Source organism: Salvelinus alpinus, chromosome 7 (genome assembly GCF_045679555.1).
Source record: "Salvelinus alpinus chromosome 7, SLU_Salpinus.1, whole genome shotgun sequence".
NCBI classification, from domain to species: domain Eukaryota; kingdom Metazoa; phylum Chordata; class Actinopteri; order Salmoniformes; family Salmonidae; genus Salvelinus; species Salvelinus alpinus.
In genome coordinates this window covers 79,819,874-79,835,265 of record NC_092092.1, presented here as the reverse complement: position 1 = coordinate 79,835,265, position 15,392 = coordinate 79,819,874, and the positions used below count along the sequence as shown (strand labels likewise).

At 42.9% G+C, this 15,392-nt stretch overlaps 1 protein-coding gene across 3 annotated transcripts; it reads right to left on the bottom strand.

Annotated features, from left to right (window-relative positions):
* Window positions 1–1,719: 1,719 nt before the first annotated feature.
* On the bottom strand, window positions 1,720–15,157 carry LOC139581742 (ras GTPase-activating protein-binding protein 1-like). 3 transcript variants are annotated; one of them, XM_071411831.1, is made up of 12 exons: window positions 14,705–15,157; window positions 10,951–11,067; window positions 9,900–9,981; window positions 9,488–9,661; window positions 9,277–9,367; window positions 8,931–9,024; window positions 4,358–4,589; window positions 3,895–3,996; window positions 3,477–3,594; window positions 3,075–3,203; window positions 2,633–2,742; window positions 1,720–2,481 (listed from the first exon to the last, which is right to left on the bottom strand). In XM_071411831.1, exons 2-12 carry the CDS (start codon window positions 11,043–11,045, stop codon window positions 2,239–2,241), a joined length of 1,470 nt encoding a protein of 489 aa, XP_071267932.1. In that variant the 5' UTR covers window positions 11,046–11,067; window positions 14,705–15,157; the 3' UTR covers window positions 1,720–2,238. The 3 variants fall into 3 exon arrangements, with proteins under 3 accessions (XP_071267932.1, XP_071267931.1, XP_071267933.1); XM_071411830.1 differs by lacking the exon at window positions 14,705–15,157 and adding an exon at window positions 13,209–13,360; XM_071411832.1 differs by lacking the exons at window positions 10,951–11,067; window positions 14,705–15,157 and adding an exon at window positions 10,167–10,214.
* Window positions 15,158–15,392: the final 235 nt, after the last annotated feature.

Here is a 15,392-nt window from a genome sequence, read left to right as displayed (position 1 = left end):
ATAAGGTATTTCTGTTTTTCATTTTTAATACATTTGCAAACATTTCTAAAAAACTGTGTGTAGATTGATAGTGGAAAAAAATAGTTTAATCAATTTTAGAGTAAGGCTGTAACGTAATAAAATGTGGAAAAGGGAAGGGGTCTGAATACTTTGCGAATGCACTGTAAGGCCTCGACTAGAGGAGTGCCACTGCTTCCGGTCTTCTGCCTTTTGGGGGATGGTATCTCCTTTTCCACGGCTCTTTGCCAGGTTTTCTTTGGGCGGCCACACTTCATTTTCAAATAATTTTCCAAAAATATGAAATATACTGAAAATATCAAATTTAAACATGAGCTGAAATAACACATCCCAGAAATGTCCCATACGCACAAAAAGCTTATTTCTTAAAAACGGTTGTGGAAAATGTGTTTACATCGCTGTTTGTGAGCGTTTCTCCTTTGCCAAGATAATCCATCCACCTGACAGGTGTGGCATATCAAGAAGCTGATTAAACAGCATGATCATTACACAGGTTCACCTTGTGCTGGGGACACAAAAAGGCCACTAAAATGTGAAGTTTTATCATAAAACACAATGCCACAGAGCGTGCAATTGGCATGCTGACTGCAGGAATGTCCACCAGAACCATTGCCAGATAATATAATTTTAATTTCTCTACCATAAGCCACCTCCGTTTTAGAGAATTTGGCAGTACATCCAACTGGCCTCACAACCGCAGACTACGTGTAACCACACCAGCCCAGGACCTCCACATGCGGCTTCTTCACCTGCGGGATCATCTGAGACCAGCCACCCGGACAGCTGATGAAGTTGTGGGTTTGCACATAACAAATAATTCCTTCAAACGGTCAGAAACCATCTTAGGGAAGCTCATCCACACCAGGCTCTTGACCTGTTCGATGGCCACTGGCAGTGGAGAATTGTGCTCTTCACAGATGAATCCTGGTTTCAACTGTACCGGGCAGATCGTGTATGGCATCACGTGGGAGGGCGGTTTACTGATGTCAGTTCTCCATGGTGGGGTTATGGTATGGGCAGGCATAAACTACCAACACAATTGCATTTTAAAAAACGCAGATACCCATTGTCGTGCCATTTATCTGCCACCATCACCTCATGTTTCAGGAAAACACACAACCCTCATGTCACAAGGACCTGTACACAATTTCTGGAAGCTGAAAATGTCCCAGTTCTTTCATGGCCTGCACACTCAGATATGTCACCCGTCTAGCATGTTTTGGATGCCCTGTATCGACGTGTACAACCGCATGTTCCAGTTCCTGACATTATCCATCAACTTTGAACAGCCATTGGAGTGGAACATTCCACAACCAGCCTGAGTAACTATGCAAAGGAGATGTTGCGCTGCATGAGGCAAAACGTGGTCACACCAGACACCGAATGGTTTTCTGATTCACACACCTACTTTTTAAAAGGAACCTGTGACCAGATGCACACGTCTTCTCAGTCATGTCAAATCCATAGATAAGGGCCTAATTTATTTATTTCAATTGATTGATTTCCTTACATGTAACTAACAATTTTGAAATCGTGGCATTTATATTTTTGCAGTGTATATAGGGGCAGTTTCCCCACACACAGATTAAGGCTATACCTGCACTTAAGTTAAAAACAAACTCAAATGGACAATCTCCACCAAAAACCTCCTTGATCCGTGTCCAGAAAAAGCAACTCAATGTATAAAATACAGAAGTCATGTTTAAAACAGTAAATAATGTTTATTCAGTTCTCTCATCAGCTGATTGGTATTGTCATGATGAAGTGCGTCAGTGAAAGGCAGACAGGATTTGTTACATGCTCGATAATAACCATTCACAACCATGATTCAATTTTGCAATTTAAAATAAAACCATACTTGACCTGAAAAGACAGTGGTAGCAATACACAGGACTGCCCAAGCAGAACATACACGTTCCTTTAAGAAACAGGGAGAGAACGCCAAAACCAAACTGGGTTGTTCCAATTCAAGTAGGTAGTTTAGACTCTTTACTTTCTTTACACAAATTCAAGTTCAGGACGTAAAAGACGAGGAGAAAAGTCCAGATCATGTCAACGTCGGGAGAAAGGAGAGATGGATCACATTCCAGAATCCCAGGGTAGAAAACAAATTGCAAACGGGAGGGAGGGATGGAGAAGCCATCTTTGTACAATACTCGAGGCGACTGACATCAGCAGCTGTAGCTGGCATGGTACATTAGACCAAATTCAGAGTGACATTCACTGACGAGGTCCCATGTAACGACCTCCCTCGCTGGGTCCAGTACCTCGTCCAGAGCCAAAGCTAGGTTTCTGTGCCATGCCACCCCTGGTGGGGGGGCCTCTGGGCCCTCCTATCCTCTCTCGGGGCCCTCCGGGGCCACCTGGACCTCTGGGGCGGATGTCTCGCCGGTCCCCTTCCCGGGCGGAGCGCGTCTTTTTTTCCTCCACGTTCAGTCGGATGTCTCCTCTGAACTTAATGGGCTACAGAGGAAAGAGGACTGTCAGTACACACTCATTCATATGATCACAAACTGTAAAGATCCAAGTGAATCCTAGGCTTGACAAAGTGGAGTTGGGTTCATCAAATCAGCACGGGACTTTGTAATGAAAACATGTTGAAAATAATTTCTACCCGGCTGCTTAGGATTTTCTGTACAGGCTCTGAATCGTCGAACACCACGAATCCAAAGTTGGGAAGCTTCCCGCCGCTATTGATCCGCAGCTCAACCACAGTACCATACTCTGAGGGAGGAACCAGATCATATTAACATTACCAACCATTACAATCAATTACCTCAGCTGCTGTAAAGCATGCATCATATTCTGTGGCAGGGACACAGATCATAAAATATAAAATAACAATGATTCTAAAACACAGATCATAAAACATAAAATAACAATGATTCTAATCAATTATTTCAAACCCATTTTACAGGTCATGGGGGGGGGGGACTGACTATGATTAATGAAGACTAGCCATCTAAATCTGGCACTACTACACCCTAGCAGTCATACAAATCTATTCATTAAAAACACTTTCTTTGCAGACCATTTTGAAATAAAATGTGACATACGTTGGAAAAACTCCTTGAGCTCTGCCTTGTCCACATCATGGGGGACGTTTCCTACAAAGAGCTGGTGAGCGTCTGGATACCTCACCACACGGCGAACCTCCGACGACTCTCCCTGCTCTCCTTCCCGCACTGCAAACCAAGAGCAGACAGAGGCATGAGAGATCACTTTAGTAACGGACATGCAACTGTATCCACGTCTGCTGTTTCCTCAAACAAACCAGACCAACAAAGATCGGATTACATTCAATGTAGACAGCACACTGTAGCAAAACATTTAAAACAGATAAAAAAAAAAAAAAATCTGTTCTTATTGGATGATGTCAGGTAGTTCCGCCCAGTTTCACTTCATTTCAAATTGTTTTCTACATCCTAAACATAACCCAGCTGTCTGGTGGACGGTACCTCCTGGTCGGGGTCCTCTGTTGACTGGGGGGGGGCCTGGCCTTGCTTCCCGTGGTCTCTGGTCTCCTCTCGGTTGTGTTCTCTGTGCTGTGGCTTCTGTTTTCACCTCCACCCTGGGCTAAAGCACCAAGACAAAACAATGAGAAACCAGGCTAGAAGACCAAGATGAGACAGACTCCAAGCTACATAACCAGTTGATTGAATGTGTTCATTGCCCTTTAAGAGGAACGTTCATAAAAAAAAAAGTCAAAATGTATTTCTTATACCTAATCGTTTTTCTTCAACTGGTAGGATACATGCTAGAGACGTATTAGGAGATTTCAGCCCTCTTAGTAATCAATATAGTGCATGTGGTTGTTTCTTCTACGGGTATTTAATAGATCATTTTACATTGAGAAAAGTAACAAAGTTAACATACCGGTGCCGAGGGGCCTTTGACGACGTGGGGGGGGATGCCTGAGACAGGGACAGCTCCACTAGGGGGAAGGTTCTTACTGGTGACAGACGCCCAGGAGAAAGGCTGGAGGAGAGGCGAAACAGACGGTATTAAATCAAGCTGAATGAGGTCTGGTAGCTGTACAGGGAAACCACTAGATGCAAGGTAAAACTAATGAAGGACATCAAGAGGCAAAAAATAAATAATGAATTTCTCAACAAATCACTAATTTTGTAAATAAACAACTATCAAAGCCGATTGTCATGCAACCAAAACAGAATATGTGTAGACAGGTCACACATGGGATTGCCTCGTGACCTCAGCGTTGACAGTGGATAACCAGCTATAAACACAGCATCCAGAAACGATTAGACAGCCAGGTCACACATGGAAACCTGACCACCACGTTGACATGACCGTAGCCAAAATGAGGGTTGAGCCCTACCCGGTTATCTTCAGCAGCAGGTGCGGGGGCAGGGTCAGCAGTGGCAGGGGGCAGGGGTGAGGAGACAGGACACTTCTCTCCCTGCTCCTCTGTAGTGCGTTGCTGCTGCTGGGTCTCTGGCTCCAGGACCGGTTTTCCATCCACCACGTCTGGATCTGGCTCCGCCTCAGGTTCAGGTTCAGGCTCTGGGGTTACAGCCACCTCCTCCTCCACTAGCCCCTCTGGCTCGGTGCTGAAATAGCCCAGACACAGATCTAATAATAACCTCAAGCATATTCTGGTCAGACTCCTCATAAAGAAACTAACGTTCTAATTTGAGATTAGGAAAAAGGAGAATATGCATTGCAGCATGCTACCATCCATGTTACTGTAACAAATATTCTGGTGAAAGGCATGAGCTGGTGCAAAACAGTTAGAGGTGCCGACTAACACTAAACTGTAGGCTAGAAAAATCATGTCGCATTTATTTGGTAAACCACCAACATTTCGGCATTAGTGCCTTCAGCGTTATGATGCATATTACCACATTATGCCAAAAATTGTGGTTCTCTATCTACACACCTGCTCAAACATCTCATTCCAAAATCATGTGCATTAATATGGAGTTGGTCCCTCTTTATACACTACATGACCAAAAGTATGTGGACACCTGCTCATCGAACATCTCATTCCAAAATCATGTGCATTAATATGGAGTTGGTCCCCCTTTGCTGCTATCTATTAACAGCCGTCACTCTTCAGGGAAGGCTTTCCACTAGATGTTAGAACATTCCTGCGGGGACTTGCTTCCATTTAGCCACAAGACCATTAGTGAGGTCAGGTACAGAGGTTGGGTGATTAGGCCTGGCTCGCAGCAAGCGTTCCAATTCATCCAAGATGTTCGATGGAGTTGAGGTCAGGGCTCTGTGCAGGCCAGTCAAGTTCTTCCACACCGATCTTGACTAAACAGAGGAAAGGGCCTTCCCAAAACTGTTGCCACAAGTCGGAAGCATAGAATTGTTTCGAATGTCGTACGCTGTAGGGGTAAGATTTCCCTTCACTGGAACTAAGGGGCCTCTCCAAAACCATGAAAAACATCCCCAGACCATTATTCCTCCACCAAACTTTAGTTGGCACTATGCAGTCAGGCAGGTAGCATTCTCCTGGAATCCGCCAAACCCAGATTCGTCCATTGGACTGCCGACGCTTGGCATTTCCCATCGTGATCTTAGGTTTGTGTGCGGCCGCTCGGCCAGGGAAACCCACTTCATTAAGCTCCCGACAAACAGTTATTGTGTTGACGTGGCTTCCAGAGGCCGTTTGGAACTCGGTAGTGAGTGTAGCAACCCGAGGACAGAATTTTTACAGCGGTCCCATTGTGAGAGCTTGTGTGGACTACCAATTTATAACTGAGTGGTTGTTGCTCCTAGACGTTTCCACTTCACAATAACAGCACTTACAGCTGACCGGGGCAGCTCTAGCAGGGCATAAATTTTACAAACTGACTTGTTGGGTATGTGGCATCCTATGACGGTCCCACGTTGAAACTCACTGAGCTCCTCAGTAAGGCCATTCTACTGCCAATGTTTGTCTATGGAGATTGCATGGCTGTGTGCTCAATTTTATACACCGGTCAACAACTGGTGTGACTGAAATGGCCGAATCCACTAATTTGAAGGTGTCCACATACTTGAGCGCTAGCTCTCAGTATTCACTCACACAGAACTAATATAATTGCAACAAGTATTATTATTATTATAGTTTTTTATTTTATTTTATTTTTTACTATTTTCTACATTGTAAACATCAGAACTATGAAATAGTACATATGGAATCATTGAGTAACCAAAAGGATTAAATAAAAAAATATATATATATTTGAGATTCTTCAAAGTAGGCACCCTTTGCCTTGATAACAGCTTTGCACACTCTTGGCATTGTCTCAACCAGCTTCATGAGGTAGTCACCTGGAGTGCATTTCAATTAACAGGTGTGCCTTCAGTCAATTTGTGGAATTGCTTACCTTAATGCATTTGAGACCATTGTTTTGTGACAAGGTAGGGGTGGTATACAGTAGATTACCATATTTGGTAAAAAACAAGTCCATATTATGGCAAGAACAGCTCAAATAAGCAAAGAGAAACGACAGTCCATTACTTTAAGACACAAAGGTCACTCAATCCGCAACATTTCAAGAATTTTGAAAGTTGGACTGCAGAGTGAAGGAAAAGCAGCCAACAAGTACTCAGCATTTGTGGCAACTCATTCAAGACAAAGCATTCCAAGTGCAACTGGTTGAGAGAATGCGAAAAGCTGTCATCAAGCCAAAGGGTAGCTACTTGGAAGAATCTCAAAATATATTTTGTTTTGTTTAACACTTTTTTGGTTGCTACATGATTCCATAGGTGTTTTTTCATAGTTTTTTCATAGTTCTACAATATAGAAAATAGTACAAATAAAGAAAAACCCTGGAATGAGTAGGCGTCCAAACTTTTGACTGGTACTGTACGCAAGTGATTTCAGTAGTTTTTTTCTTCCCCAACACATTTGCAAAAATTTGAAAACGGCCGTTTCATTTATTTAAATGTTCATGCAAATGGTCCATAGGACAGGTAATTAGCAACAATACACATATTATAGTGGGAATTGTGTTTTATTACCGTGTTGGAGAGCTGTTCTTCTAAGCATTTTTTAAAAAATATTCATTTATAGCAGGGATGAAGACGTAACGGGCAATGTTCTGCTTTCAACTCCCGTCAGTGTTGGTATGAGAACATTGTTCTACGTGATTACAATTTAACAGGGTAACTTCTATTTTGTTAGGATTAATTACAATAATCCAAACGTGACTGAGCACCGGTGGAGATCCTAATGCGTTACACACCCATATCCGACACTCTCACTAACATACCGTCACTATTATGAAGGGCATGTTTGCCACAACTCACGCGACAGTAATACAGACTTAACATTGAGGACAAATTTTTTTTTGAGTAGGATTGCTGATCTAGTCAAGACTAAGATGATATATTAACTTGTTATGTATAGGGAGACGCATTTTCACGTTTGGATGAAAAGCGTGCCCAGAGTAAACTGCCTGCTACTCAGTCCCAGTTGCTAATATATGCATATTATTAGTAGATTTGGATAGAACTGACATTTCTAAAACTGTTTGAATGACGTCTTGAGTATAACAGAACTCATATGGCAGGCAAAAACCTGAGGAAAAATACAACCAGGAAGTGGGAAATCTGAGGTTGGTCGTTTTTCAACTCATTCCCTATTGAAGATAGTGGGATATGGGTCATGTTGCAATTCCTAAGGCTTCCACTAGATGTCAGTCTTTAGAACCTTGTCTGATGCTTCTACTGTGAAGTGGGGCCGAATGAGGGGATTGAGTAAGGTCTACCATGAGCTGAACATGCGCTGACCATGCACGTTCATGTGAGAGCGAGCTCTATTCCATCGCACTTCTGAAGACAAAGGAATTCTCCGATTGGAACATTATTGAAGAATTATGTTAAAAACATCCTAAATATTGATTCAATACTTCGTTTGTTATGTTTTTCGGACTGTAATAACTTTAACTTTGTCCGTTCTTTCCACTGGACTTGCCCGCGCGGCGTGAGTTTGGAAAGTGTACTGAACGCTAGAACAACAAGGAGGAATTTGGACATAAATGGACATTATCGAACAAAAGAAACATGTGGAACTGGGATTCCTGGGAGGGCATTCTGATGAAGATCAAAGGTAAGTGAACGTTTATAATGTTATTTCTGACTTCTGTTGACTGCACAATATGGCGGATATATTTTTGTCTTGATTGGGCTCTGAGCGCCGACCTCATATTATTGCATGGTTTGCTTTTTCCGTAAAGCTTTTTTGAAATCTGACACAGCGGTTGCATTAAGGAGAAGTGAATCTAAAATTCCATGCATAACACTTGTATTCATCAACATTTATAATGAGTATTCCTGTAAATTGATGTGGCTCTCTGCAAAATCACCGGATGTTTTGGAACTACTGAACGTAACGCGCCAATGTAAACTCAGATTTTTGGATATAAATATGAACTTCACCGAACAAAACATACATGTATTGTGTAACATGAAGTCCTATGAGTGTCATCTGATGAAGATCAAAGGTTAGTGATTAATTTTATCTATATTTCTGCCTTTCGTGAATCCTCTCGTTGGCTGGGAAAATGGCTGTGTTATTCTGTGAATAGGCACTCGCCTAACAATCGTTTGGTTTGCTTTCGTCGTAAAGCCTATTTGAAATCGGACACTGTGGCTGGATTTACAACAAGTGTATCTTTAAAATGGTGTAAAATACATGTATGTTTGAGGAATTATAATTATGGGACTTCTGTTGTTTTGAATTTGGCGCCCTGCAGTGTCACTGGCTGTTGAAGAGGTGGGACGCTACCATCCCACGTACCCTAGAGAGGTAAAAATGGTGTCTAATACCTGTACGTTTGAGAAAATTGAATGATGAGATTTCTGTTGATTGAATTTGGCGCCCTGCAATTTCATTGGCTGTTGGCGAGGGGTTCCTCCTAGACAGGTAAGAGAAGATGGATAAGTTCCCTTACCATGGTGTCTGTTCGTAGAAGGCCGCAGCCTCTTCCTGGGTCACCTCTGGTGATGGTACCCTCTCCTCCATCTCCTCCACATCCTCATCAGACTCTGAAACGGCAACAACATTGAGTCCCACTTAGAGCAGTTTTGGGGTTGAATCAAATACCAATTCCATTTTAGGCATATTATTCATAATACTAGTGTTGACCCATATGCGAGGTAATGTATGAATAAAAAGCACTGCGACGGAGTTCAATAAGAGCAACACTTCTAACCATTATGTATTAGTCATGAGAAGTAAATGACATATGAAACACCCAGCCAACCGTAAAGCAGCTTCCTAATCTTTAACAGGCTCACCTTCAGGGGGTTCTGAGTCAGAATCCCCAAACACTTCGTCTTGGTAACGGAATACATCGTTGTGAACGTAGAACTTGTTTGCTACAGTGCCCTGAAACACCAACGTCATTGAGTTTCAACACAAAATTAACCCTATAGCTTAACTGGACACTAACGCAATAATGAAAACGTTTCAAGGACAAATGTCCATTTATACAGTTTAAGGACCTACCTCAGGGGCCAGCACAAATGTCTGCATGAATTTTCGCATGGGCTGCATGTCGTTGGACAGCTCTCCCATCACTTGCACCACCACGCCCTCGTTCAAGGTCGCATGGGCGTCCACATGTCTGATCTTGGTGTGGCAGTCACGGAAGTTCAGCGCCAACACTTTCTTATGGATCTCCTTTTCACATAAATAAAGACCTTGATGAGAATCTCAAACGTAAGTGTTAGCCTTGTATCAGAATGCCTAACTGACAATACATTAGCCATCTTTAATAACAATGATAGAGCAAAGCCATAAAATCATAAGTGGATGTGTCACATTGGATGTTTTACAAATTAAACCTATATTACTGCTTCACTAAGGTTTCATTAAGTATTGCAAACATAATTTAGGGAAATAGTTTTGCAGTACACACCGACTGTCCGTAGACCGCTTCAACTGGTTTGCCATTGTTGTCTAGACCTCCATGTACATAGGAAGAGTTCTTCCCATAAAACCTAAAACAAGTTGAAAAATCAGTTATTTCTTGTCTAATTAGAGGAATAGATAGCCCACTAATATATGAAAGCAGATCATGGAATAGATACTGGTTCGGGAAGAATTCTCTAGTACTGTATTGGCTTTACCTGTGCAGGTAGTCAGGTGCCTGGTTGAGTAGTGTGTAGTATTGTATTGGCTTTACCTGTGCAGGTAGTCGGGTGCCTGGTTGAGTAGTGTGTAGTATTGTATTGGCTTTACCTGTGCAGGTAGTCGGGTGCCTGGTTGAGTAGTGTGTAGTATTGTATTGGCTTTACCTGTGCAGGTAGTCAGGTGCCTGGTTGAGTAGTGTGTAGTATTGTATTGGCTTTACCTGTGCAGGTAGTCGGGTGCCTGGTTGAGTAGTGTGTAGTATTGTATTGGCTTTACCTGTGCAGGTAGTCGGGTGCCTGGTTGAGTAGTGTGTAGTATTGTATTGGCTTTACCTGTGCAGGTAGTCGGGTGCCTGGTTGAGTAGTGTGTAGTATTGTATTGGCTTTACCTGTGCAGGTAGTCAGGTGCCTGGTTGAGTAGTGTGTAGTATTGTATTGGCTTTACCTGTGCAGGTAGTCGGGTGCCTGGTTGAGTAGTGTGTAGTATTGTATTGGCTTTACCTGTGCAGGTAGTCAGGTGCCTGGTTGAGTAGTGTGTAGTATTGTATTGGCTTTACCTGTGCAGGTAGTCAGGTGCCTGGTTGAGTAGTGTGTAGTATTGTATTGGCTTTACCTGTGCAGGTAGTCAGGTGCCTGGTTGAGTAGTGTGTAGTATTGTATTGGCTTTACCTGTGCAGGTAGTCGAGTGCCTGGTTGAGTAGTGTGTAGTATTGTATTGGCTTCACCTGTGCAGGTAGTCAGGTGCCTGGTTGAGTAGTGTGTAGTATTGTATTGGCTTTACCTGTGCAGGTAGTCGAGTGCCTGGTTGAGTAGTGTGTAGTATTGTATTGGCTTTACCTGTGCAGGTAGTCGGGTGCCTGGTTGAGTAGTGTGTAGTACTGTCGGACAAACTCCCGCCCGACGAGCTGGGCACTTGGCTTCTCCATCACCATTTCTTTGGTCAGCTGGAGAGAACTGAAACAGGGACAAGGTGTGGTTGTCATGGTGTTGATAGTTGACTGGATGTGAATAAGTCTGATCTCAAATTAAATTGGGTAGATTGCATACACATTATCTGCACCTGTTCTGTTCAGTCTGAAATCCCACTAGCCTAGCCATATAGTCAAGATACACTAGATGACCAAATGTATGTGGACACCTCATTGAACTTCTCCCCCTTTGCTGCTTTAACAGCCTCCACTCTCCAGGGAAAGCTTTCCACTTGATGTTGGAACATTGCTGCAGGGACTTTCTTCCATTCAGCCACAAGAGCATTAGTGAGGTCGGGCACTGATGTTGGGCAATTAGGCCTGGCGCGCGTTCCAAATCATCCCAAAGGTGTTCGATGGGGTTGAGGTCAGGGATTTGTGCAGTCAAGTTCTTCCACACCGATCAACATTTCTGTATGGACCTTGCTTTGTGCACAGGGGCATTGGCATGATGAAACAGGAAAGGGCCTTCCCCAAACTGTTGCCACAAAGATGGACGCACAGAATCGTATGCTGTAGCATTAAGATCTCCCTTCAATGGAACTAAGGGACCTAGCCCGAACCATTATTCCTCTACAAATCGTTAGTTGGCACTATGCATTGGGGCAGGTAGTGTTCTCCAGGCACCTGCCAAACCCTAATTCGTCCGTTAGGCTGCCAGATGGTGAGGCATGATTCATCAATCCATAGAAAGCATTTCCACTGCTCCAGAGTCCAATGGCGGCGAGCTTTACACCACTCCAGCCGACGCTTGGCATTGCGCATGGTGATTTTAGGCTTGTGAGCAGCTGCTCGGCCACGGAAACCCATTTCATGAAGTTCCTGACGAACAGTTATTGTGCTGACGTTGCGTCCAGAGGCAGTTTGGAACTCGGTAGTGAGTGTTACAACAGAAGATGCACGATTTAATGCGCTACGCGCTTCAGCAGTCCCATTCTGTGAGCTTGTGTGGTCTACCACTTCTGACCCGTTGTTACTCCTAGATGTTTCCACTTACAATACCAGCACCTACAGTTGACCAGGGCAGATATTTGACAAACGGACTTGTTGGCATCCTATGACAGTGACATGTTTTAAGTCAATGTGCTCTTCGGTAAGGCCATTCTACTGCAATTGTTTGTCTATGGAGATTGCATGGCTGTGTGCGCAATTTTATACACCTATCAGCAAAGGGTGTGGCTGAAATATATATATACACAGCCAAGCATGAGACAAATGCAATCCGAGGACGTTACAGGAGGCTGTGCAAGAGCATAAATAATTTGCATTCCAACTGGTCTACGGTTAACTAGCTAGCTATCTAGTCAATTCAACCAAGAATTCGTTTCAGTTCATAGTAGTATGAAATTCATTGTGGGAAACAAATGGTCACCCAGACCCACCCAGCTAAGCTAGTTACCTAACGTTAGTTAGCTAATAGTGTCTGCCTAAAAAAAGGCCAAGATGCAACACCGGTCACGCCACGGACAGAAATAATAAAACACAAATATAGAAATGACGTTTTGGCCTGCAAAAAAAAGTGTTTATGTAGTTGTCCAGACAACTATCCCATTAGCCAATCAACTGACAGCTGGAACTAGCTACGCTATATCTTTCATAACCAGCACGTGCGGCGAATAGAATGCTGCTGGCTAACTAGCTAATTTCCTAGCCTAGCTACGGCTACCTTTCTCCGTTCAGAGTTTATTCGGCTAGCTAGTTAACAGTCTAAACAGCAGTCGACTTAATCTTCGACATCAAACTGATATTATTGTAAACATTTCAACAAAGAGGCGTTGGATGGTTAAAAAAACTAAAAACACCCACCGCTAACTGGGCAACCATGTCTCGCTAGCCGTTCCATTAGCTAAAATCAGGAAAGGCCATTCTTTCAACCATCGGATTAGCTGACTATTTAGACAGTCAATTTGTGCATTGGCCGACTGATTTAACCCACGTCATCCGATGCAATGTCATTAGTCGCACATTGAATATATGAAGACACGAATTTTCTAGATAGGTAGCGTTAGTTAACACAACTCCAAGATGGACTTTAGCTTAATCATACGAACTAGCGTTCACGTTAGATTACGGGTATTACAGCAGCGGATATTTATTCAATAATGCTACACGGGGTGTTGTACTTACCAGGAGGCAATTGTTCAAATAGTTAATAAAGTGATTTCACTGAATCACCTCCGCTATGCCAGGCGGTAGCTAGAATGATTGTTCTAGCAGGGCACCGCACAACGTGTTCGGCTGCTCTTTTACCGGTCTCAACTGTGGGACATGGACAACCTATCGTGATTTTCCACCCGAGATGCATGAACCAATTAATTTACGGCGAGAGGAAATTTGTCACCAATCAAATTTTTGTATTCTAAGCAGTTGAGTCTACAACCAATTGTTGTGGAGTATGCGTTTACCTGTCGTTCTAAATGTAGCCAATACGAGACGTGTGGTGGATTCCGATTATGGGCATGCTTGGTAAGAAATTTGACGTAGCAGCAACACGCCGGATCATGCCCCGAACGAAATTGACGGGGGTATTTTTCGTTGCACTTGGTTTAGCTCTCCCAGCACACTTTAATATATATTTTTTAATATAAGCTTTATTTTTAAGAGGAAGTCGTGCTGAGACCAAGGTCTCTTTCAAAGAGCCCACATCAATACCAGTGGCGGTTGGTGCCGTTTAAGATGAGGGAGGACAACTTTTTTTTTTTGTGAGGGGGCATGGCTTTATTTCTGTTACAGCTTATTGGATGACTGGAATATAATTAACATTCATCCAGTTCAATGTAGGTTTAGGCTACAATAGGTTTAGGCTACCACATGATACTCAAATGTTCCATATACCCATCATAGGTTGCTACAACCTAGCCTACGAATGAAAGTTTACAACTTAGGTGCACACAGGTCGAGAGATTTGAGGTGACAGACAAAGACACATGTAATACCGCCTTGCACACTCTAGCCTGTATCTAGCTGATCTAGTGCAGGGTTTCCCAAACTCAGTCTCCGTGCACAATTGTTGTTTTGCTTAAACACTACACAGCTGATTCAAATAACCAATTCAGCATGAAGCTTTGATGATTTTAATCAATTGTGTAGTATTAGGGAAAAAAACTGGGGCAGGACCAAGTTTTGATTACACCCTAGATCAGGGTTTAATCATTAGTCCGACAGTTGCAAACAGTTTCTAAAGGACAAAATCAGGTATGTTAATCCCCATTACATTGCGTTTAATTATGTTTTTCAACACAATCGGCAGAATGAATACACCCCTGATCACACACAAACAGTTCTCTTTCATAGCCACAAATAAACAGCTCGTTGTATTCCTTCTCGCATCTCTACACTCTCCTCATCTCACCTTTTTTCTTTGCTTGTGGACTTCAGTGCGCAACACATCAGCTGTCTGACCAGGTGAAAAAAACTTTCCAAGCCAAACCTTCATATCATAACCGCTACATACAGCTTACATCATTATCACCATATTAGCTAAAGCAACGTCATAGTCAACATAGTTAATAGATCTAACGTGTTAGTAAACCCGCTCTAATCATGCAGTACAGTCAGTAAGCAGTTTAGCAGTTACACCGGCGGGCTCCGGTGGCAATACATTTGTAAAACCAAAAGCTTACCTTGACTTGGAAGAGTTCCAGTGTTGGATAGTCACAGCCAGCTGGCTAACATAGCATCCCTCTGTTTGAGGGTGTTTGAGTAGGCTAAACTAGCTAGCTAGCTGCATTTGCTAGCGAAGTGAATGAAAACTCTCCCCTCCATTTTTGAAAATTATTTGATCAAAACTGTTTAACTATCATCTTTCTCACTTTTAGTCAACTACTCACATGTTCTGCACTACTAGGCTAGCTGTAGCTTATGATTTCAGTACTATATTCATTCTCTGATCCTTTGATTAGGTGGACATGTCAGTTCATCAAATTACTCTTTGCTTACTTACAAGCCCTTAACCAACAATGCAGTTCAAGAAATTGTAATGATGTGTGCTGAGAGTCAGGAAGTGAGGTCAGGAAGTGAGTGTTTTAGTAAATAAACGCACGTAAACCAAGAAACACAGACATGAAACAGAAACAATAACACCTGGGGAAGGAACCAAAGGGCGTGACATTATATATATATAGGGAAGGTAATCAGGGAAGTGATGGAGTCCAGGTGAGTCTGATGACGCGCAGGTGCGAGTAATGATGGGTGACAGGTGTGCGACATAAAGAGCAGCCTGGTGACCTAGAGGCCGGAGAGGGAGCACACATGACAGAAATAGAGTTAAGAAAATATTTACTAAATAAACAAAAGTAAAAAAATAAAAAG